Source organism: Sphaeramia orbicularis, chromosome 21, assembly GCF_902148855.1.
Source record: "Sphaeramia orbicularis chromosome 21, fSphaOr1.1, whole genome shotgun sequence".
In the NCBI taxonomy this organism is placed as follows: Eukaryota; Metazoa; Chordata; class Actinopteri; order Kurtiformes; family Apogonidae; genus Sphaeramia; species Sphaeramia orbicularis.
In genome coordinates, this window is record NC_043977.1 from 26,405,976 (window position 1) to 26,430,350 (window position 24,375).

The 24,375-nt window shown below is 37.6% G+C and overlaps 2 protein-coding genes across 2 annotated transcripts; one reads left to right on the forward strand and one right to left on the reverse strand.

Annotated features, from left to right (window-relative positions):
- The first annotated feature begins 8,650 nt into the window (after positions 1-8,650).
- Positions 8,651-9,816, forward strand: LOC115412748 (trace amine-associated receptor 13c-like). The gene is made up of 2 exons (XM_030125389.1): positions 8,651-8,823; positions 9,006-9,816. Exons 1-2 carry the CDS (start codon positions 8,651-8,653, stop codon positions 9,814-9,816), a joined length of 984 nt encoding a protein of 327 aa, XP_029981249.1.
- A 4,715-nt stretch (positions 9,817-14,531) lies between these two features.
- On the reverse strand, positions 14,532-24,041 carry LOC115411902 (uncharacterized). Its single transcript, XM_030124172.1, has 6 exons — positions 24,023-24,041; positions 23,784-23,869; positions 22,953-23,073; positions 19,748-19,959; positions 19,458-19,609; positions 14,532-15,142 (listed from the first exon to the last, which is right to left on the reverse strand). The coding sequence occupies exons 2-6, from the start codon at positions 23,860-23,862 to the stop codon at positions 15,050-15,052; spliced, it is 657 nt and encodes a 218-aa protein (XP_029980032.1). The 5' UTR covers positions 23,863-23,869; positions 24,023-24,041; the 3' UTR covers positions 14,532-15,049.
- Between the last annotated feature and the right edge of the window lie 334 nt (positions 24,042-24,375).

Here is a 24,375-nt window from a genome sequence, read left to right on the forward strand (position 1 = left end):
CTGCTGGTACGCTATGAAAATATTGTGTCGCTGTCCCTCTGTGTATCGCAGTTAAAATGCTTTCAAACACTCTGATTATATGCTCTATCCTTCCATAATCTGCATAACGTATGGAATGTATTTCTGTAATGTGTTTAGGCTCGCAGATTAATCATAAAACCGCTTTGAAAAAGTCACTAGGGGAGGCAAACAGTACCCCTGCCTCATGATAGATGGCGCCAGTGAGTCCACAGATTCATGCGCTTATAATCTTCTTCGTTCTTTTTCATACACTTTAATACACCACATCAAAAATGGAGGATTACATTTCTGAGCTGAGAAAATTCTCAAATCTGGATTTTCATTCAAAGCAAGAAGTGATAAGAAAAGGAAGACCAACGCCGGAGCTGAAAGGTTTGCTTCAGACTTCTACACGTAGCATTACCCGGTCTTTTCAAACAGAGTGGTACACCCGAAAAAACTGGCTATGTGGGTGTCCGAGGAGAAATCGCCTTTTCTGCTTTCCATGTCTCCTGTTTTCATCGAGTGACAATGTCTGGACTCAAAATGGATATGGTGACATGAAGAATTTGCCTCGAAGCCTCGGCAGACACGAACTATCATCCACTCACATTCAAAGCCAGATAGCTTTGAAAACTTTTGGGGTTTCCAGGATAGAGTTGGCCTTGGATGAACAGCGGAGACTCAACATTAGCGTACACAATGCAAAGGTAAAAGAAAATAGAGAGATTTTAAAAGACCTCATCAATGCAACCTGTTTCCTTGCTAAACAACAGCTGTCATTTCGTGGTAATGATGAGAGTGCAGGCTCTGCTAATCGTGGCAACTACGTTGAACTATTGTATGCTTTTGCTGAGAAAGACGATAGGCTAGCTAGACATTTAGAGACATCCACTGTGTTTTCTGGCTTGTCAAATAGAATACAAAACGATCTAATTGAAGCAGTCGGTGATGTCATCAGAAATTATATTAAAAACGAGGTTAACGCAGCCTCGTTTGTTGCAGTAGAAGTAGACGAGACAACCGATGTCACAAACAAGGCTCAGATCTCTGTCATTTTGCGCTATGTAGCCAAAACAGAAGCGGCTTGTGAAGTGAAGGAGGCGTTTTTGGGTTTTGATGATGTTAGTGCAGACAGACGAGCCCCCGCTATTTCGAGTTATGTTATAGGTGTGTTGGAGAAATACACCTGTGTTGAAAAGCTTGTAGCTCAGACGTATGATGGGGCTTCTGTAATGACATCAGACCTTAATGGGGTGCAGGCTAAAATTAAAGAAAAGGTGCCCGAGGCCATGTTCACCTACTGCTACGCGCACAAATTGAACCTTGTACGAATGCATTCGGCAAAGTGCATACCTGCATGTCGAGTCTTTTTCAAAACAGCTGAGGGATTAGGGGCGTTTTTTAGCAAGTCCACAAAGCGCACCCACTTAATGGATGAGGTGGTAAAGCGGCGTTTACCCAGAGCAGCACCCACACGTTGGAGCTCTAACTCCAGGCTGGTTCAGACAATAAGCATGTACCAAAATGATCTTCGTGCTTTATTCCACATTATGTTGGGAAATCCTGACAACTGGGATAATGAAACTCTGATGATGGCAACAGGATATGATCGGTGGCTGTCAAAAGCATCAACATGCTTTTTACTTATGACATATGAGGACATTTTTAGTGAACCAGATGCACTTTTTAGAGTGCTACAAAACAAAGTGTTGGATATCCAATACTGTTGTGCGCGGATTGGCGACACACTTCAAGTTCTAGAACGCAAAAGACTGGAGTTTAACAGTTTTTATGACCGATTTGCGCAGAATGCAGCGTCCTTGGCCTGGCAGACACAGGACATACAGAGTCAGTCAGAGATGAAAGGAAGCAAGAGTTTTTTAACATTCTTGATAATATCAGTGATCAGATGAAGGCTAGGTTTAATCATTTTGGTGAGCCAGCTTTCCTTGGTTTAGTGGATTGCACAAAATTTAGTGAAATGTCACAACATTTTGATGACACGAAACTGCAGAGCCTGTCAAAATATGCAAGGTTTTTTGACTTTGTGAGACTAAAGGCAGATCTCATCGGACTGTATAGCTCACAAACTAAATAAATGCAAGTCCCCTGGACAGCTTCTCAGCTTTTTGGCCCAGAACGACCTCATCCAGACTGTTCCTGAGGCCACTAAGTTACTTCAGTTAGTGCTCACAGTACCAGTGACAACAGCATCTGTAGAGAGGTCATTCTCAGCATTGAAAAAAATCAAATCATACAGTCGGAACAGGACTGATCAAGGACAACTTTCATCCCTTGCGATGATCTCCATTGAGTCGGAGAGACTTTTAAAACTGAAGAACAACAAGGAGGACTTCTACAAAAAAGTCATAGACATTTTTGTCCAGAAGGATCGGCGCATGGATTTCATGTACAAATAAAGGTAAGACCATAAACTTTTTTTATTTTTAGTTTGAAATGGCTCTTTTTGAAGGTTTCCTGTTGAGTTCCTGCCAGTCTACCTATGCTGACTTGATGCAGAGCCCATATACCCAGGCCATTCCTTTTGCCCACTCTCTCTATTCCAGTTTCTCAGGCCACCATGTATTTGTAGATCTGACCCTGAAGGAGTCAGTGCCTCCCCAGCCATGAACCCCACTGCACCTCACTGTCATATTTATACAATATTTATTTGATACTGTATGCTATATTTTGACATTACTTCTGAGCCCATGATTACCTTGGAATTAAAGTCTTGTCTTTCAAGGGTTTGTTAAAGGTCCTTTACAGAGAATTAATTTAAAGTGGATTGCAGCGACACCAGAATTGGTGGTGTTTTTAAGGGACAAAGACTCCGCTTCCCATGAGCAGTAGTGTATACTGTCATAAGGGCATAACTCTGGCTAAGGCGTTTTGAAGCTATTGACTAAAGAGCGAATCCTCTTTACAACTCTGCATTTGTTTTTTCCAGACAGTAACTTGCAGATGCAAAGTGACGTTGGAAATGAGACAACAAGCAAACTTCATGAAGTCTGTTTGTAGCATAGTTTAGTGACTGGCATGAAAACTAAAGTGAAACCAAACTTTGAAAGTCTGACTCCTGCTTCTATGTCTCTTTTATTCCGGAGCTCTTAAAGCTATACCTACCGATGTGGCATTTCTCACAGCACTTAGTAAAGTTTGAACATGAACAACCCGCCTCCCTCCAAAGCCCCGCCCGCTCATCCCAAGTCATCAGAAATGGACGCATGGTCAGAGCCCCGTTCGGCACTATTTGATGCAGGGGGTACCCCTTCTGCGTCGGATTTTGACGCGGAGGGCAGCCTGATAGAACTGTATGTAAATCCCTCAGTGTCATTGAGCTCTGACGCTTTTCTCTTACCTGATGCGCGTGATGGAAGCGGAGGTGGAAGTGGAGGTTCGGTCCACTTCAGCGTGTCCGTGGACCCCTCCCTCAGTAATCACATCCATCATCCACCTGCTGCGGCCCCTGTTCCATCAGTAGACCCTGAATTTAAGGGTCTGGTCTGTGCAGCGCTGGGTCAGTGTCTTCAGCTGATGAGGTGCCCAGCACGCGCACTGTGAACGCGCGGCCTCCGCGAATTTTCCGTGGACATTTGAGGTTTCATAGTCCATACATTTATCATCCTACATAATCCTACATTGTGTGACACCAAGTACATGTACCTGAATCAGTACTGTGGTCATAAAAGCTGAGCTTCCTGCAGACCTATCTGTTCAGTCCAGTACAGCTGACTTCCGGACTTTATCTCCATCCTTCATTCATCAGACTCCTGTTTGTTCCCCTTAGTTGTTGTTTCTGTTAATAAATCCGTTTTTTCCCTTCCACATGTGCATTTGAGTTCTATCCATACACATCATAGACAGTAGACTGTGGTCCGTGACAGGAGGAGCAGCGTGAGTGAAGCGTCAGATTCAGAGGTACACATATCAGGTGCGGAGCGTGATAATGGATCGGATGCTGAATGGCCAAATGGATGATTGACAGGAGGCTCAGCCAGGTTCGGCCAATTATTTCATTCGGACCGACTAAAATGATTGGTCAGACTTTTATCAGAACTATATGAGAATTAAACATTTTTGAGTTTCAAAACCTGGTGGATTTCTTTTATATTTTAGTTTGACACATGCTTATTAGGAGCATTTTAAGTTGACAAAAGAAAAGTGTAAAAATGCCACGTCATACGGTATAGCTTTAAGTGTTACTCACAGACCGGTGTTTAAGACATGTCCCAATAATATACATTTGCGCTAGCTTTTCCACAAAGTATTCAGTCATTTTCATAAATGGCTTCAGTCATTCAACATCTTCATCTTTCTGCATTAGCAGGTCAGTGCTAGCTGCGTCAGCCTTCTGCATTCACAGTATTCTACTGTTAGAATTGTCTTGTTCCTGAAGGACAGTTTAGTATCCAGGCCCCAGCATGAACATTCAACTCCATACAGAACCATTTCAGTCTCACCTTCCAAAGCCCTTAGTTTGGACTGAAACAATGCTCCAAATCAAAAAGATTACCCACGTCACAGAGCTAGCCCTGTGGCTAACACACAAGTGTTTACTAAGTGTTTGACTGAGCTACCAGCAGACACTATAGTCCAATACAATGTTCCAATGCATATGTAGAAAAAACAGAAGCATTCTGTACCTGTGGAGAAGGAAGAGGGACAACTCCAGCTCTGTTTTCATTCCTTTAACTGCCTTAGTTTTATCCATCGGTTCAATGCAGAGGTTTGCAGGTGTTTTAGTCTGTGCTCTTTCACTCTCCTGTTTATCTTTCTTTTTCTTTCTGCCAGTCCAGCTCCAGTTCCAGTGTCCACCATTACAACAAAATGAATCCAAGAAATCCATTTCTTTAGGAAAAAGGACAGATCTTACTCCTCACTCGTTCAGCTCACGTGTCACTACTAAACTGTGCCGGTTGGTGTGGTGTTGTCATAGTGACATAACTCTGCCGTAAAGCAGTCCAGTTTTGTCCGACCTGACCAAGGAAGATGGAAATAGCATTTGGAAATAACCTATTTTGGTGCTGATAATCTCATTTTAAATTGCAGACTACGATCAGGCATATGTATAAAAATGAGCCTTTTTTTTAAAGATCATGCAGAAAGTGTGTACAAGACCTTTAATAATTTACATTATATGTTTTTTTAAGACCGTACAGATACAGGCCTGCAATTTTTTGATTGAGATGGGTTTAAAATGGCTTTTTTCATCTCAGTTTCACAAGTAGTTGTTTAAAGAATCAATTTGTGTGAGATTTATCATGTCTATAATACAACAGCCAATTAAAATAGTACATGAAGAAACAGAAATTGTAATAATGTTAAGTGGACTAGAGAGACTTCCAGAGTATTGCATTGATCAGTGATTAATGGTAAAGACAACTGGTGGAAGACTGGACCCAGGAAGGGTTGAACGATCTCTACTGACATTTTCAAGACGAAACAAATATGGCCACTAAAATGTGCTTCCCTCCAGTGAACACAATAAACTGTACATTTAAGCCTCAGAAAAACAAAATGTCCAAATTATTACCCTTTCTATGTATTAGACACATACTGCGTGAAGTTAAACAATTATATAAAATAGATAAAATCAGCAGCAAAGTTACAAGAAGAAACAACAATATGAGCATTAAAATCTCCAAACATAAAAACCTTAATCATTCTGATAATGAATATAATCAGACACAAAAGAGCTATTAATCAATTGTGGTAGAAATCTGAAATAAACAGCTGGAATCAGGCTGTGTCTGCAGTCTGTGAGGTCAGATCCCAAAAGAAAGAAGAGGAAAGGGTTAGACCAGGGGTGTCAAACATGCGGCCCGGGGGCCAAATGTGGCCCGACAAAGGGTCCAGTTTTACCCCTGGGATGTTTTAGCCAAGTGCAAAAATTCCACAGTCTTGAATTGAATTAAGCAAAAAAAAAAAAATTAGCTTGAATTAAGGAAAAAATCTTGAATTAAGCAAAAAAAAAAAAAATCTTCAATTAAGTAAAACAAATCTTCAATTAAGCCCAGAAAAATATCAAATTTAGCCAAAAATCTTCAATTAAGCAAAAAAATCTTCAATTAAGTAAAAAAAATTCTACAATTAACAACTTAATTTGTTTTCTTTGTTTTAGTGCATAAATAACATTAAATTATGAAAATATTTACATTTACAGACTATCCTGTAACACTAAAATGTGAATAACCTGAACAAATATAAACAACCTGAAATGTCTAAAAAAAATTCAGCACAGTTTGAACAATTTTCTGCCTGTTCCTCAGTGTTTAGTGTCTTTGTAGATCTGATCCATAATGCACATGGACAAATGAGAAATGGAGGAATAATATTGTTAAAATTGCACTAAATTTTCTTACGTTTTTTAATTTAAATTTCAGTTTTTTTCAGGTTTTTTTTGTTTTGTTTTGGTTTTTTTTGGATAGTTTATAAAAGTACGTATTTTCATAATTTAATGTTTTTTGGGGGTTTTTTTGCACTAAAACAAAGATAAAAATTTGGAGTTGTCATTATTTATAGGTTATTCTGTTATTATTTTTCTGGTTCGGCCCACTGCAGATCAAATTTAGCTGAATATGGCCCCTGAAATAAAATGAGTTTGACACCCCTGGGTTAGGCTGTTTGAAAAGAAAGGGGGTTAGGTCTGTTAAGGTTCAGCATACAACATAACACAGTCAGTCAATATATCAAATAAACAAGATAATGTCATATTAGTTAATCAGACTTTTATGAAAGACTCAGGTTCCAGGTAAAATTAAAAAGACAGTAATAAACAGAAGCACAAGAGAAGATGCAAAAATTAAAAATCAGGAGGATGGTAAATGAAAATACTGTCAACTAAAATGAGTTTGACACCCCTGCCCTAGGCCTCAAGTTGATGGACCATGTGTTCTGGATATTTGTAGAACTGTCAGCTGATCACTACCTGTGTTGAGTTGGATCTAATGACAACGGGGGCTGCTGGTCAGACTTGGTAAGCCTATCATATAGTGAAAGTGGGCTGGAAATACCTGACAGAGACCCTACCCATGACCTCTTTAACTCCCACCAACAGAAGAGCTTGAAGGAGGTGGGGGACATAAGGTTCAGATGGATCATGTTCAGCAACTCTGTTGGTGAAGCAACTGTTCTGAGCTGTGGTTAGAAGGTAGTTGGTGGTGTTGTGTGGGGGTTCCTTGAACCCAGTGGTGGGTACTGGTAGCAGGGGCCACCATGCTGAATATCACCAAACTGGCAGACCAGGAGTGTGGATCACACAGCTTCCCTCCCTGGGTAGATCTATGTTGGAGCACTAAAGAGGAGAGTCTGGCCAGTTGACTCAGGAGGATTAAGGGTGTATTCAGACCTACTTTGTTTGGTCTGTTTAAAATGGACCAGAGTTCATTTCCCTGGAAACTCCAGACTTTTATTTAGGAGTGAGAGAAATCTGATTTGAACCAAACAAGCGCCCGGTTTCCAAATGGACTCTGGGCTGGTTGACTGGTTAACCGACCTCGAGCCAAAACAAACCAACCAACCATGCACCTTTTTGTGCTTGATGAGCCATCGTAGCCATGTAGCATTGTGGGTAATCAACAAAACTGGAAGTAGCCAAGCTGCGGAACTAATAGCAGCAGCCATGAGCTGTGGACAGACATGGAGCAATGAAGCGATGGAATGTCTCATTGACATTTGGTCAATGGTCATGTAGGACCTTCATGTTTGTTTTCATCAACACCTGCCGTCCCTGATTCACCCCACCCCCGACTTTTCTGTCCAATGCCAGTGCAGTTCATCACATGCATGCTTCTGTTTACAAATTTTGGTCCACTAGCAAAAAGTGCAAATATAATGCAATCCGACCCAAACAAACAAGAAAAAAAGGTCTGCATTCAATCCGAACCAAAGTGGACCAAAGGACTTTCCAGGTGTGAATACACCTTAAAAGACCATATTACCATATTACTATGGCATTTATTGAGTATTTAGATATGCTGTTGGTGGTGTAATCCTAGTGATTTATTAATAAATATCAGATGAGGCTGATATGGCTGATGGAGATGACAATGGAGGCTCAGTTATAAAATATGAGGCTGATGATGCAGGTTCACTATTTGGTAACAGGGCACCATTACCGTTTATGTAATGTGTTTTAACAGTGTATCAATGATTTGTAAAATGTGCACATCCCAAATAGTAACTACAAACCAATTATAAATCCATCATATCGATAGTCTTATTGTAAAGTGGTACCCTTCAGCAGCAGAAATTTAAAAAAAAATTTAAAAAATGCAAACAAACAAAAAAACAGCTTTGAATGAAAAATCATGTCTGATGTTGTTCTTCCAAACTATTTCACATCGTTAATCTGATGAGAAAATGTTAAAGTGGCATCTCATTCTAATCTATAAAAAAAAAAAAAAAAAAAATAGCCGTATCTCGATGTTACACTGAAGTATTCCCAGAATCTTTCTGGCCCAGCAAGTTTAAAACAAACAAGCAAAAAAAAAAAAAACTACTTAGGAAAAACATCTCACCGGAGAGAAGGTGGGAGGACAGATGACGAGGGAGAAGGACTGACTGATTCATCCGTTATATGGAAAACAGTAGTAGTTATAAGCTGCCAGCAACCAACACTTCTGGTCTCTTCCACTGTTTGATGATGGAGACACTGGGAGAAAGCGACCTCTGTTTCCCACACCTCTTTAATGCTTCTTGTAAAAAGCTCATGCGCTCTCACTTTGAAACTTCGCTTATTTACTTTGTGCTGTCTGCTATCTCTGTGGTCACCACTGCTCTCAACCTGCTGGTTATCATCTCTATCTCCCACTACAAGTAATATTTTAAGTAAATATAGTTTCTTAATTCTAAACCGACTTTGAAAATAACACGTGCTTCTAAATGTTTTACTTCTTGATTTTTTTCAGGTGTAGCTTTATCTGCTTGAATGATATTTGATCAAATTGAGCATCTATGCAGTATATTCCTCTTTTTTTTTTTTTCTTTTCTCTCTCCAGGCAGCTTCAAACCCCCACCAACTTCCTCCTCCTCTCTCTGGCTGTCTCGGATTTCTTCGTGGGTCTGCTCATGTCCTTTCAGATTGTCCTCATAGACGGATGCTGGTATCTCGGTGACATCATGTGTATTGTATATCGTGTTTTAGACTATATTATCACATCTGCCTCCATAGGAACAATGATCCTCATATCAGTTGACCGTTATGTGGCCATATGTGACCCTCTGCATTACCCGACTAAAGTCACCCCTAAAAGAGTTCAGATCTGTAACTGTCTGTGTTGGCTCGGTTCTGCGCTTTGTCACACTATGTTGATGAAGCATAACATGGAAGAACCGGGCCGATATAACACCTGCACCGGGCAATGTGTGACCGTTATTGATTACGCTGGAGGACTTATTGATCTAATTGTGTCTTTTGTTAGTCCTCTCACTTTTATTCTAATTCTGTACATGAGGGTGTTTGTGGTTGTTGTGTCTCAGGCCCGTGCCATGCGATCACACGTTGCATCTTCCACAGCTCAAGGGGGTGTTACAGTTAAGAAATCAGAGATGAAGGCCGCCAGGGTTCTTGGTGTGGTTATTATTGCGTTTCTATCATGTCTCTGCCCATACTTTTTAGTCACCACTACAGGCCAGGACACTTTGTTCAATTCTGCGTCAGAAGCTTTAGCGATCTGCCTTTTCTATTTTAACTCCTGTCTAAACCCTCTGATCTATGCATGTTTTTACCCCTGGTTTAGAAAATGTCTGAGACTCATTTTTACACTTCAGATTCTGCAGCCTGGCTCCAATCAGATGAATGTAATGTAAAGAGAGCCTGGAGAGTAAGTGACAGGAAATCGGAATATCAAATCCAAATCCAAATGTTGCTCAATGATATGAGAATAATTTATATCAGTATCGTACAGAGTGGGGAAGCAAAATTTACAATATTTTGAGGCAGGGATTGAAGGACAGTGTATGACCAATTAGTTTATTGAAAGTCATGAGAATTTATTTGCCACAAGAAAATGTACATAATAGAAAATGTTTTATTTTATGTGTCCTCCTTCTTTCTCAATAACTGCCTTCACACGCTTCCTGAAACTTGCGCAAGTGTTCCTCAAATATTCGGGTGACAACTTCTCCCATTCTTCTTTAATAGTATCTTCCAGACTTTCTCGTAATAGTTTTGCTCATAGTCATTCTCTTCTTTCCATTATAAACTGTCTTTATGGACACTCCAACTATTTTTGAAATCTCCTTTGGTGTGACGAGTGCATTCAGCAAATCACACACTCTTTGACGTTTGCTTTCCTGATTACTCATATGGGCAAAAGTTTCTGAAAAGGTATGGATAATAGTGTTAGGTATGATTATGACATCAATATATGTTTGGTTTCAAAACAATTGACGTAGTGCCTGCTGAGAAAAAACAACTAAATGTTCATTGTAAATTTTCCTTCCCCACCCTGTACACAAATGAAGCCTGTGCGAAATTGCCTAAGATTCTAATCTAAAAAGAGGATGACTCTGAATGTAGATAAATTAGAACAATAACAACTGTGAAGGGTGTTTAAGGCCTAGTTCAAATAACTCACTATCCATAAGTATTACAGCCACTAGATGCCACCTGTTCACCTCCTCTGTTTGCTGCTGCTCAGTTAGTGGAAAACAAAGGCTGTCCATTACAGTTTAGACCGGTTCTTTTTTTCTTCACTACACTATAAGCCCGGACTGTCACAACGGGGAAAAAAGAGAGGACTCAAATGCACGGTACTGAAGGGAAAAAACACAAGTTTATTAAACAAAAATAAAAACTAAACAACGGAAAGCACAGAACCAAGAACAGAGTCCATAAAGGAAGACAAAAAAAACACACAAAACCTGGGTCAGAGTCCGTAGATGAAAAATGGATAATGTCCGGGTTATGGAAAAGAGTGAAGAGGAAAAAATGGACCAGCGCTTCATGGACTCAGCCGGTACTGAAGGGACCCGTTTTTTTGTTTTTCCGTGTTTTAGTTTTTTATTCCTGGATTCGTTCGCCTTTCCTTAGCTTTCTTCTGTACCGTGCACTTGAGTCCTCTCTTTTCCCCCCCGTTGTGACACGGACTTTGTATTTACTAAAATGTTTTAATTACAATGTACTTATATGATTTAAGTTTTATTACATTACTATTAAATGTTAAGTATATTCTACTAATTTGTAGACATAGTCGAAAGTACGAAAAAGTTTAAGTTGAATGGGTTTAAATCACTCAGTTTTAGTCATAACCACACCTTTTTATCTCCGCATTGCATTGTGGGTATTGGGCATGTTGTTGAGAAAATGTTATTTTTATGTGCAGGGGTTCAGCAGCGTTGTGGTGTTAGTGTTAATTTTGACTTAATGTGTGTATGGTAATGTTTATTGGCCTTTTTGTGTTTATTTTTGTATTTTTGTAGAGCTGCACCATGAGTGAGAGCCATAGGCCAGACAATGGCTTTCCTGTTCATCAATAATTGTTCTCATTGATTAAAAATCTTTATTCATTGTCAACTCAAAGTGACTTCCTGTATTGACAAATTGTACACTGAGCTGACTTCCTATCTAACTTCCATCCATGCTACAATATACTAAGTTGAATAATTTAATAGAGCAATTTGTGTTGCAAAAGGTTTTAATTTAAATCAACTTGGAATTGAGTACAATGAAATGATGATATCAAGTCTAATGATTATACTAAGCCATTGACATTGCAACAAATTTTTAGTTAAATTAACTTGACATTTAGTGTGTTGTACTTAAAATAGCAATTCCATTCAAACCAAGCATTTAAGTTTAATACACTTAAATTTTCATTACTCAGATTTTTTAAGTAAACTCAACTTATCCGGTCTTACAGTGTACACACCAACATAAACTTACTTAGATAAAGCAATAAAGTTTATTACTTTTATCACTGAAATTAACTTCTTCCTCTCTTCATCCAGCTTGTTATAGTCTTTATTTGTTGTAATTAAGATAAGATAAGATAAGATAAGATAAGATTTTATTTAAAACCAATGTGGGGAAATTTCATAAGTCTTATCACATACTGCCCCCTTATCCCTCAATAATAATAACTAGAAAAGGACTCGGAGAGCGCAGACCTCCGCCAAGGCAGATCAGCCCCCCATCACCACCAAAATGTTACCATTTGCTCCTTGTGGTAGTATCAACATTTCCTGAAAATGTCATCCAAATCCATCCATAACTTTTTGAGTTATCTTGCAAACAGACAGAGGAACAAACCAAAAATCCCCCCACCCCCCGAAGATTGATCTGGATCCTCAATCTTCAATATCTTTTAGAACCTGTTGGGAACTTATTTTGTATTTTTTTTTTTTTTTACCAAGCACTCTGACCATTTATTGTGGAGTTACACATACATATGTTGAAAATATCCCTATCTCCCACAGATAAAGAATCATTTTAAAAATTCCTGGATCCAGACAGTGATCTGGATCATTCCCAAAATCTAATCATTTGTTACTCATCCCATTTTGGACATTTCCTGAAAATTTCATCAAAATCCATCCATACCTTTTTCACTTATGTTGCTAACTAACCAACAAACAAACAAACAAACCCTGGCAAAAACATAACCTCCTTGGCAGAGGTAATGATGATCAGAACGGAGAAGTGCATTACCTACATCCGTCATTTTGTCAAGTATGTGAACCATGCCTCACAGGGGAGCTCACTTTTTCATATTTTTGTGGTTTGAAACAACAGTTGCAAGATTTATAAGACATTCGATTTCACTTTCATATGTCATTGATCCATTTAGATAAGAATAAAATCAGATTACAGATAGCCACTGCTGCCTCCTGTATGACTAAGTGCTGTTGCATAAGCGAAATATGTTCTTAATATTAACCTTTTATCGGGCAAGTGACTCTTTTTGGTAATTTCCGCATACATTACAAGACAGTGACAGCAACAGTTCCAGTGAGGACAGTGAGCCAACAATCTCAGGTCCAATGTGGTCTACAGGGTCTGTAAGGTCCACCTCTGCATGAACAGTGAGTGTACCTGCTTTGTTAGGTACCATGAAGTAATGGTACTAATGTAAGAAATGATATTCAAAGGGAGAATGTGGATGTGGACAGGGGTCTGGATCAGCACTTATGTTGGTCTAATGGTAGAAAAGTGATGTTCTAATGTTCAAAAATGCATGTTACTTTCATATTACACGTGTGTTTCTTGCATTTTTTATATATATTTCTTGTATTTTATTATTTTATTATTGTTTATTTTGCCACTTATGGACAATGAACCACATGGTAACTTCACTGACCTTGATTTTCTACATGACAATATTTTTTATTTTTTTTTAATTTACAAAAGTAATGTCCTGCAATAACACATTAACCCTTTCATGCATACTGGTCACTGCAGTGGACAGTTATTCTACACCTGTTGTCTGGTATATTCATGGGTTTTGTTGTTTTAGTTCCATATCAGCCAACACAGTGGACACTTATGCACCATCCCATACACTGCAATTCATACTATTACTGTAACTTTATGTTCTTGATAAACCTGATCTGCAGTAACATGATTGAGTGTAAATCAAATTGCTCGTTGTTATTAGACTGAAATTAACAGTTTTCTTAAAAAGTTTTTTTTATATAATATCTCCATGAAGTGAGTAAGAACTAGTATTAGAGTATGATAAAAGATGAGAAAACATCAGATTAGCAACATTAAAAATGCTTTTGTTTCATAGTTTTCACACAGTATATCACTTTCTGATAGTGCGTTTGAAATACATGCTTCTTTGCTTCAAAAATTAAGCACATGGTGTCCAATTGAGTAGACATTATTGTAACTCTGTGAAAAATAGATTAATAAAAAAAAAAAAAAATCTCATTGTTTTTTTCATGCCTAAAGAGGAATAAAAACACTCAGGAAAAAAATCTTGACTGAGGCTTTCATAATTTGTGCATCAAAGGGTTAAGGTTGAAATTTAGAATTTCAGAGTATTTCTATGAGTGACCTATAAAGGGTTAAACAGAAAAATCTACTTTCTTGCTGTAAATAAATAACTCATATAATTTGTAATGTTTAATGTAATGTTTAAGATTTAAGTAAAAATTGTATACAGATAAAGCTTATTTGTACTGTGATTACAGGTTAGCTGAGGTCAGCGTTAACCCTTGAAGACCTAGGTTGATTTTCATGGTGACTTTCAAATATATTTTCAACATTTAACCTTTTTTAAGTGATTTAGCAGCATTTATTATATTATTACCTACATTTTGCATTTTTTTTCCAATGAAAATCAGATATTTTCCTTTATTTAAGCCATAAAGACCCAAACATCCCCCACCGACCAAAAGCATCTACTGATGTTAAATGTTTAATCCCTGTTGATCCACTAATCCAGTCAATCCATGTAAATAAGTGGTGTAAAATACAGTTTGTCATCTTTTCATGCTCATCAGATATGACCCATTTGGACGTCCAGAGGCTCCGTAGTGAATGTGGAAACACCGTCGTCTTCTATAACCTTGATTCAGCAGTAACACCCATGGAGTTGGATCAATGACAGGGGATGGACACACTGGGTTTATGTTCAGTTAATGATAGATTTTACTGAAAAAGTGAAATACATGATAGAAGACGGTAATTCAGTCGAAAATGTCTTTACAAAGAACATAATCTGACATTAAGTTATATATGTGCAGAAAGAAAAGGTCTGTGAGGAAACAAAATGACTTTACAGAGTCAATGTCACCCCCTGCTGGTCAGCTTACATATTACAGTTTTGTTTAGCTTATATTCATATATAGAAGCAGTGGTGGAGAATCCCAGCTCATAAAGTAAAAGTCCTGCCATGTATTGGTTCTACCTGTTCACTTAACACAGGTGATTCCACTGATTATCCCACCTACCTGGATGAGGAGTTGTGCTCATCAAAATGGGCTGGTTCAGTGACTGGTTGGAACAAATACAAGGCAGGACTTTTACTTTATGGATCTGGGATTCTCCACCACTGTATAGAAGTATACATTCAGGGCCGGACTAAGGAGTCAGCTACCCATAACATATGCCAGTAGCTGGATTTCTTAGCAGTGGAGCTTTCCTCATTTCTACATAGGTGGCGTGCTCCGGTTCTGCTGTCTTTCTCTGAAACACAGGAACACAAAACACATGAACAGTCGGTCTCTGCTTTGACTGTTACATAAACATCAGTGAGAAAAGGAAAACATCTGCATTCAATCCAAATCTTATGTTATCTTTTATCTTTTTATTTTATCATCTGTGATTTTATAGGCAAGTAAGAATTTAATTTAATTTAATTTATTAAGATCCCCATTAGCAACTGATGATTCAGTTGCTATTCTTCCTGGGGTCTCCTCTACATTACATTACAATTTTAATTATTTTACATTAATCTTACACCATTCACGTCCACATGCACACACACACACAAACAGGACATATACAGCAGCCCAATGCAATTAAAATAAATAAACAAACAAAATAAGTACTATACATTTGTACTCCTTCACCAAACAATAGCTGTCTGATACAAATCATAAGACATCTTTCAATATTTGCGATACTCATTCCATTTCATGCTTGCTGTGTAAACAAAAAGTTTTAATTTCTTTTGAAAACATTTTCTATTATTTTCCAATGACAAAAACCCTGGCAATCCATTCCATGCAACCATGGCCCAATAAAAAACAGTTCACTGTACCTGTTTTTTTTTTTTTTTTTGAATGTGAATGAGTGTAAATATATTACATAAATATGGAAGAATAGTCTGAAAAAGTAAATGTGTATTGACCAAAGTTGCTTGCTGTGTAAGTAAATAGTTTTGTTTTTTTTTTTAAAATAAATTTGTTGTGTTCACTGTTTCTTATCTTTTCTTTCTTTTTCTTTACAAACTTGCTATCAGATGAAAGGCTGATGAGGTCTAGATATGTAAATTATTTTTGTCATAATGCTCATTTACGTTTTTTCCCGTCTAGACCTATAATACTAAAAATATTTTTGGTGCTGGAGACTTTAAACTGGAAGAATCAGACTGATACTGAATATATTTGTGTGGGTTTATTGTTAATGCTAAAGAGGCATTTGGTCTGTTTGATGCACTTTTTTGTTCATTTAAGGGGACATATGTTGAATTTCTACTTTAAAAAAAAAAAAAAACTAAAATTTTCATTCGACTATTTAGAATAAAGCACAATGAATTTCTACCACAGATGCCAGTGTATTTGATTGTAAAGATATGGACTGAATATATTCATATCCATGCTGCCACAGATTTATGATGCCACTAGAGGGGGTATTGTGTCACTTGCTGGTCTCCCATGATGAGGAAAACAAACGCCACAGGTATTGAAATGGGATGAGAACCAATAAGAAACAACTTTTACAGTCAAAGAAAGTGACAAAGTTATAGAAGTTAGAAGCACTGTTGTTGTTTTAACCACTGGACACCAAGGTTATAATAGTTTTGGATTTTTAATTATAGTTTAGTTTTAATTAGTTTTGACTTTTTTTTTCTCTTATTCAGTTAGTTTTAATTAGTTTTTAGAGCAGGTTTGTTAGTTTTTATTAGTTATCATTTTTTTCTGAATGCTTAGTTTTAGTTTAGTTTAGTTTAGTTTTAGTATTAGTTTTAGTTATTTCATATATTTTATCTTCCTCATCATCCTATTCAAAGAAATTAGTGAGGCGTGGATATGTGTTACCCTGGACACTTTATTTGGGGGTCGGGTTAGGGCGGCTCATGGACTGAGCAGAGACACAATGTACCGTACAATGTCTAAATTCCCTATAGCAGGTTGAGGTGGGGTGCAATCCATACACAATGTCACTTACGTGAAACAATGCGAAGATGTGCAAAGCATGAGAGGAGATGCACAAAGCAGACAGCAGTTAAAGCAGATAGAAACATATATAAACCAGCTAACCAGCAGTTAAAGCAGATAGAAACATATATAAACCAGCTAACCAGCAGTTAAAGCAGATAGGAACATATATAAACCAGCTAACCAGCAGTTAAAGCAGATAGAAACATATATAAACCAGCTAACCAGCAGTTAAAGCAGATAGAAACATATATAAACCAGCTAACCAGCAGTTAAAGCAGATAGGAACATATTATAAACCAGCTAACCAGCAGTTAAAGCAGATTGGAACATATTATAAACCAGCTAACCAGCAGTTAAAGCAGACAGAAACATATACAAACCACTTATAAACATATATAACCCAGTTCATCATCAGTAAACCACACCTTAGCAGATTTCTCATCTCTTAATCATCTCCAGTTCCATTATTAGCCAACTTTGCTTCAGTTCAGTTCAGCTAGCTGTAGCTAGTAACATCAAACGTTTTTTAACATTCTAACAGGTTCCATACCTCTGTAATTGGATTAGTTTTCCTCCTCCTCTTCTCTCCTCTTCTAAACTGTGCAGTTCAGGGCTTGGAAGGCCTTTTCATGGTGATAAACTCTCCAGTTTTAACCTGGATGCTAGTTCAACACTGACTGTCCTTTAGCTCTGCTCTGTCTCTGTCACTCACGCGCACACACACGGTACGCCAAAAAAAAAAAAAAAACCCGACCCATGTATCACTACAGTAAACCCCAGACAGGACTGTGCTGCTGTGTCCCAGCTTTAGTCTGTATGTTCCAGGTAGAGTGGGGACCAGAAGACGACTGGAAACCACAAATGACCAGACATGACAGACTGTGAAGTGTGGTATGGTGTCACCAGCTCAAACTGCTGAAGTGAAATAAATTAATTTCATATCAATCCGACATTGACAGAGACGAAAACGAAGGGAATTGTATCCATAATTTTTATACGTTTTAGTTAGTTTTGTAAGCTCACAATACAGTTTCAGTTAGTTATCGTTTTTTTCTTTTAATTTGAGTTTTTATTTATTTCAGTTAACGAAAATGTTTTTTCAATTTTAGTTTTCGTCATTTCGTTCGTTTTCGTTAACGATAATAACCTTGCTGGACACAGCTCTGAATGAAAAGAATGGAGTTTGATGCTGAAATTACAGCATTTCTTCAACACTGCTGAGTTTGTTTATGGAGCTTATGAATTTATAAAGTTATTATAGGTTATTATCTTTGCTAAGTTTGCCATTTGTTGATCCATGGTTCAGACTAAGTTGTGACAGTTCTGACCTCATTTGGACGATTTCAGATAGATCATTAGTATAGCTGTTGACAACACAAACTGTACACAAAACAGAGGGTTAGGGTCAGGTTTAGGGTTAGGATTAGGGTCAGGTTTGGGGTTAGTTTTAGGGTTAGGGTCAGGTTTAGGGTTAGGTTTAGGGTTCAGATCAGGTTTAGGGTTTGGGTTATGGTTAGGGTTAGGGTCAGGTTTAGGGTTCAGATCAGGTTTAGGGTTAGCGTTATGGTCAGGATTAGGGTTATGGTTAGATTTAGGTTCAGGGTTAGGTTTAGGGTTAGGCTCAGGTTTTGGGTTAGGGTCAGGTTTAGGGTTAAGTTTAGGGCTAGAGTTAGGTTTAGGATTAGGGTCAGGTTTAGGGTTAGGGTTAGTGTTGGGTTTAGGGTCAAGTTTAGGGTTAGGTTTAGGATTAGGGTCAGGTTTAGGGTTCAGATCAGGGTTAGGGTTATGGTCAGGTTTAGGGTTAGGGTTAGACTTAAGTTTAGGGTTAGGGTCAGGTTTAGGGTTAGGGTTAGGGTCAGGTTTAGGATTAGGATTAGGGTCAGGTGTAGGATCAGGGTTAGGGTTAGGGTCAGGGTTAAGGTTCAGATCAGGCTTAGGGTTATGGTCAGGTTTAGGGTTAGGCTTAGGCTTAGGTTTAGGGTTAGGGTTAGCGGTTACGGATATGTAAACTGGAGATCTTGGCGTAAATTGACACGTGATCAAATGGCGTTGAATAACACGTGAAAGGATGAAAATGCGTACGAATAGCACACCTAATGCCATAAGAACTGGCATGACGTTCAACACAGTTTCGTCTGGATGTTGAGAGTTTGGAATATCAATACTGCACTCCTGTAAAGAAAGAGCATCAGCCTGCTATCTCTTGTGTCTCATTTCAGTTATTTATTAAACTTAGTTGGCAAAGATGTACTTTAAAGCTCCCTTATGAAAGGGTATCAGTCTATTTGTTAAGAAAAAAAAATACTCAAAATACTTATTAAAGCATCACTGTTAGGCAATGATGAGAGAAGAATATTCAGAATATTATAATGCAAGAATTAATGAGGTTATAGTTTGAATTTTTTTTTGCACTCACCTGTTCTACAACATTGTCATTTTTTTTACACTGATCAAGAAGCAAACATCTGATTATATGAATTAATTTAATATCTATTTAAGTTTTGGGGTTTTATAAATGTAAATGAAGACATTGTTGGTGTAGTGAGAATGCTTTGATGATAATAGTAAGAGAAATTGAAAGTCAGGAAATGATAAAACAAAAGCAACATAGTCACCCTCTGTATGATGCAGACAGCGGAGATGACGCAGCTGTACATGAAGGTCAGAGCCAGGAGACCAGCCAGAATCCAGGTGATGAGTAGATTAGACTGAGGACAGGTTGGAGACTGTGGCAGTGTATGCTCATAATGGGAGACCGTCTCAGTACCTATAACAATAATAATAATAGTAATAATAATAATAATAATAATAATAATAATAATAATAATAATAATAATAATAATAGAGGAAGGTTGAATTGTTCCTTTTGTGTATAAAGTGAAAACATGCGTATTATTGGACTAACATGGTCGAAGTCTTGTTCGGTTTCCTTTCCTGGTGAAATCGATGTCTCCGTGAATCACTACGAATTTACATTCGTACTCCATGTTCATGGCTTCGGCTCCGACATTTAACATGATGAAGAAGCACTTGTTGGAATTCTCTAGATGCATAATGATGTTCTTACAGTCTTTTTGTCCTTTTTGGCACACTGGGATCTTTTTCGATTTGTCTGAACTGAGAACACACAACACAGCAAAAAAACAAACAAACAACAAAGCATTAGTTTTAGACCATGTGTAATTTATAACAAAGCTGGGAGGCAACGTCTCGACAATCGACAATGTGCTTTGTTTTAGCCTAAATCATGCATCAGAAGCAGTAATTAAAGGATTAGAATAATATTTTTACCTCCGCCAAGGAGGTTATGTTTTTGCCAGGGTTTGTTTGTTTGTTTGTCTGTCTGTTTGTCTGTCCGTTAGTGTGCAACATAACTCAAAAAGTTATGGACAGATTTTGATGAAATTTTCAGGGTTTGTTGGAAATGGGATAAGGAAGAAATGCTTAAATTTTGGTGGTGATCGGGGTGGGGGGGCCCACGGGGGGGGCCCATTTCCAACAAACCCTGAAAATTTCATCAAAATCTGTCCATAACTTTTTGAGTTATGTTGCACACTAACGGACAGACAAACAGACAGACAGACAAACAAACAAACCCTGGCAAAAACATAACCTCCTTGGCGTGGGGGGGGCCCACGGGGGGGGGCCACTGATCAGCCTTGGCGGAGGTCTGCGCTCTCCGAGTGCTTCTAGTTATTTTGATTTTAGAATGCACATATGGAAGGGTATTGTCCTGTTATAAATTAAATGACACTTTTTTCGGACTGTATTTTTATGTAATTAGTAGCTCTATAAACTTGTATCTGTCATGAAAAACAACAATCTTTCAAAACGCTGGTTACCTCCGCCAAGGAGGTTATGTTTTTGCCAGGGTTTGTTTGTCTGTCCGTTTGTGTGCAACATAACTCAAAAAGTTCTGGACAGATTTTGATGAAATTTTCAGGGTTTGTTGGAAATGGGATAAGGAAGAAATGATTAAATTTTGGTGGTGATCGGGGGTGGGGGGGCCACGGGGGGGGGCGCAGACCAGAAAATTTCATCAAAATCTGTCCATAACTTTTTGAGTTATGTTGCACACTAACGGACAGACAAACAGACAGACAGACAGACAGACAAACAAACCCTGGCAAAAACATAACCTCCTTGGCGTGGGGGGGCCCACGGGGGGGGGGGGGGGGGGGCACTGATCAGCCTTGGCAGAGGTCTGCACTCTCCGAGTGCTTCTAGTTCTTGATAATTTCAACAGTAACATAGCGGTTTGCTTTTTAGGTGTGTCTGACGATGACCCCAATTCTAAAACTTCCTGTTTAAGCCTTTCACACTGTTTTTAGGACTTTGTGAAAACTGAAATATAATCACCATTGCATCTCTTTCATTTCATATTTTCCCATTTTAATTATTCATATAAAAATTATAATAATAATGAAAAGCTAAATAAATGGCTCTAAAATCATGTATTTGTCAATAGAAAAAGGGATTTCTTCTACACTGGTCCCTGACCGTTTTAACAGGAATTTAGTGGTTTGTTTTTGAGGTTAGAGTTTCCATCTAGACTGACCATGGCCCTCATTCTTTTGAATATAATCTGAAATATAAGTGGCGTTGCACTTCTTTTATGCAACAGCAGGTAAACATGAGTTTGTTTATCTGCTGACAGACATTTTGCAGATGACTAATTTGCAACGAAAGTAAAAAAATTCATCGGAGTAAAAGGTCTGATGGAAAATCTGAACCAAAAAGTTTTAAAAACGTGATAAAAAAGAAAAGAGAAAAAGAGAAAATTGATGCGATGTTTAGAAATTAAAGGGCAACACTGTGTACAGAGTTAACAAGAACCAGGCAGGTGTTGACAAGTTGTTCAGAATTAACCGTTATGCATCCGTATCTACAAATGTAAGGATATACGGATATTTTGCAAGATGAATATTTTTCTCCACATGTGAACATAGCCTTCTACATCACTGAAACAGAATTAGAAAAGAAAAAAATACACACCTAAGTGAAAAGTAACCAAAGCTTCTATATTTTGTTTATCCATGTGGAACATTAAGAGAATAGAAAATGCTGCCTGTTGTTGCTATTTGTAATGAAAATGCCCCTAAAACCTCAAATATGGGTCCTGTAATGTACCTGAGGTCATGTCACAGCGGGTAAAGGGGGGTTTGTTTTAAATGCTTTGCGTTGTAGATTAATAATTTGCCACAAATTTATAAAAAATGTTGTAAATTCTTGTATTTGTCGAGAGAAGCAGTGATCTCCCGTGATTGTTTTAACCCTTTCATGCATGAATTATGAGAACCTTGGTCAAAATTTTTTTCTTGAGTATTTTTATTCCTCCTTGTGCATGAAAAAACCAATGCAATCAAGTTGTTTTTGTTTTGTTTTTGTTTTTTGTTTTTTTCATTGAGTTACAAAAATGTCCGTGCATTATATTTTTGAGGTAAAGAAACGTGTTTAAATCCCAATATCAGAAAGTGATATGAAAACAATGAAATAAAAACATTTTTAATGCTGCTAATCTGATGTTTTCTCACATTTTAACATATTCTAATGCTAGTTATTACTCACTTCATGGAGATAAAATGCAAAAAAAAAAAAAAAAAAAAAGTCTAGCAATTAACAACTGATTTACACTTAAACATGTTAGTGCAGATCAGGTTTATCAAGAACGGCAAAGTTACAGTAATGGTATGAATTGCAGTGAATGGGATAATGCATACGTGTCCACTGTGTTGGCTGATATGGAACTAAAACAACAAAACCCATAAATATACAACAGGTTTGAATAACTGTCCACTGTACCGACCACTATGCATGAAAGGGTTAACGGTACTTTAGTGGTTTTATGTCAGAGTTTCCAGCTGATCAAAAAATAGAGAAGTAAAATGTCTAATGCAAAATCTGCCCCCAGATTTTGGAACTAAAAGTAAAGACAACATATTTACTCAAAATGGGAATACTTCAATCTACATTTAAGGCTTGTGAATAGCAGACAGCGCCGAATTGAACAGTGTTACAGAGAAACAGCATCTGGTTTATATTATGCACAGCTCAGCATCCTGCCATTACACTCAGATTCCTGCAAACAGTGAGGTTGCTGTGATACATACGGTGGTATGGCGAAGAGTTGCACATCCTGAATTGAGCTGACATTCGCATCATGTTCACAGGTGATAATGGCTGACCCGTCCGGATTTACAGCTACACTCTGTGGCTGATAGACCTTAAAATCTGAAACGAAACAAGAAACCAGAAATGAAGCATCAACATTAATGAAAGCATGTGATTTACCAGTGGAATCCTTAATTTATTTTTTAGAAGTTTTCAAACTCCAAATAAATATATAGCCTATTATAAGAATCAGTATTGATACATATGGGAAAAATATCAACTTTAAATGCAAATAAAAACAAAATGACAGATGAGTCACATTTTATAGGATCAATAGGAATAATATAGTCATTATATTCATCTGAATATTAAAAAAAAAAAAAAGGTTTAAACAATAAATACATGTAAAAATGCATTTATTTATTTATTTATTTTTATATCTATACTTTATTTTTATTTGTTTTATCAACAGACAATACAACACAGAAACTAGGAGTCACTAGTTGAACACAAAGATTTAAATGACAGACAGTAGTAATTATGCATTGTTTTTGTTTATAGTCCAGCCATTGTCTCCGGCGCTTTATGGAGATATGTTCTTTGAGTCGTAGGTAATAAGTCAATCTTCCCACAGAGTAGATTTCCTCTATTATAGCTATAGCCACTGATCCTCACTGGTGCCTTCATCAGTTTTGAGCCAGTTAATTGTAATGGCCTTTTTGGAAGCAATTATAAGAATTTTAAAGAGGTATTTGTCTTCTTTCTCTACTACATCTCCAGATAGCAGTCCCAGTGTAAACATGTCATTTTAAACTGAAAATGAGTCTTACCGAAGCTTGAGTAGACCTTGGCAATCATGCAAAATGTGATGATGAAGATGTACGCCGTCATCTCAACATTTCTGCTCATTCCTACTCTGTGGAAAGTAAATACCCATCACAGCACGAAGACACTAGCACTAAACCAACATAACAAACATGTAACCTCATTTTGCTGCTGATCTTTTTTATTAAACAGGAAAAAGGAAATTATGAGGTCAGACCAAATGCTGATCAAACCAAATTCTTACGTTTCTAAAGTGTCTCTTCGTCATGGTTGTGGTGTTTCTTCTCAGCAGTCACTCAAACTGCTGTTTTTGTCGTTGATGCTGCGGTAGATGACTCTATTTCCTGTGGTTTAACACTACATGATGTAGAACTGCTCTGGTTCTGCTTCTTCCTCAGTTTTTCCAAAAATGTCTTTCTTTCCACTTCCTTGTGAAAAGTCAAAACATTTTTTCATCAGTGGAAATAACTAGAATATACAAAACAGGATATTGGGTATTTTAAATAAGGATTCACATGTTCATCAGAAATATTGAGAATGTATATGTATTCTTTTTAATTCATTTATTCAAGGTTTTTCAATAGGCCTGTAACGGTA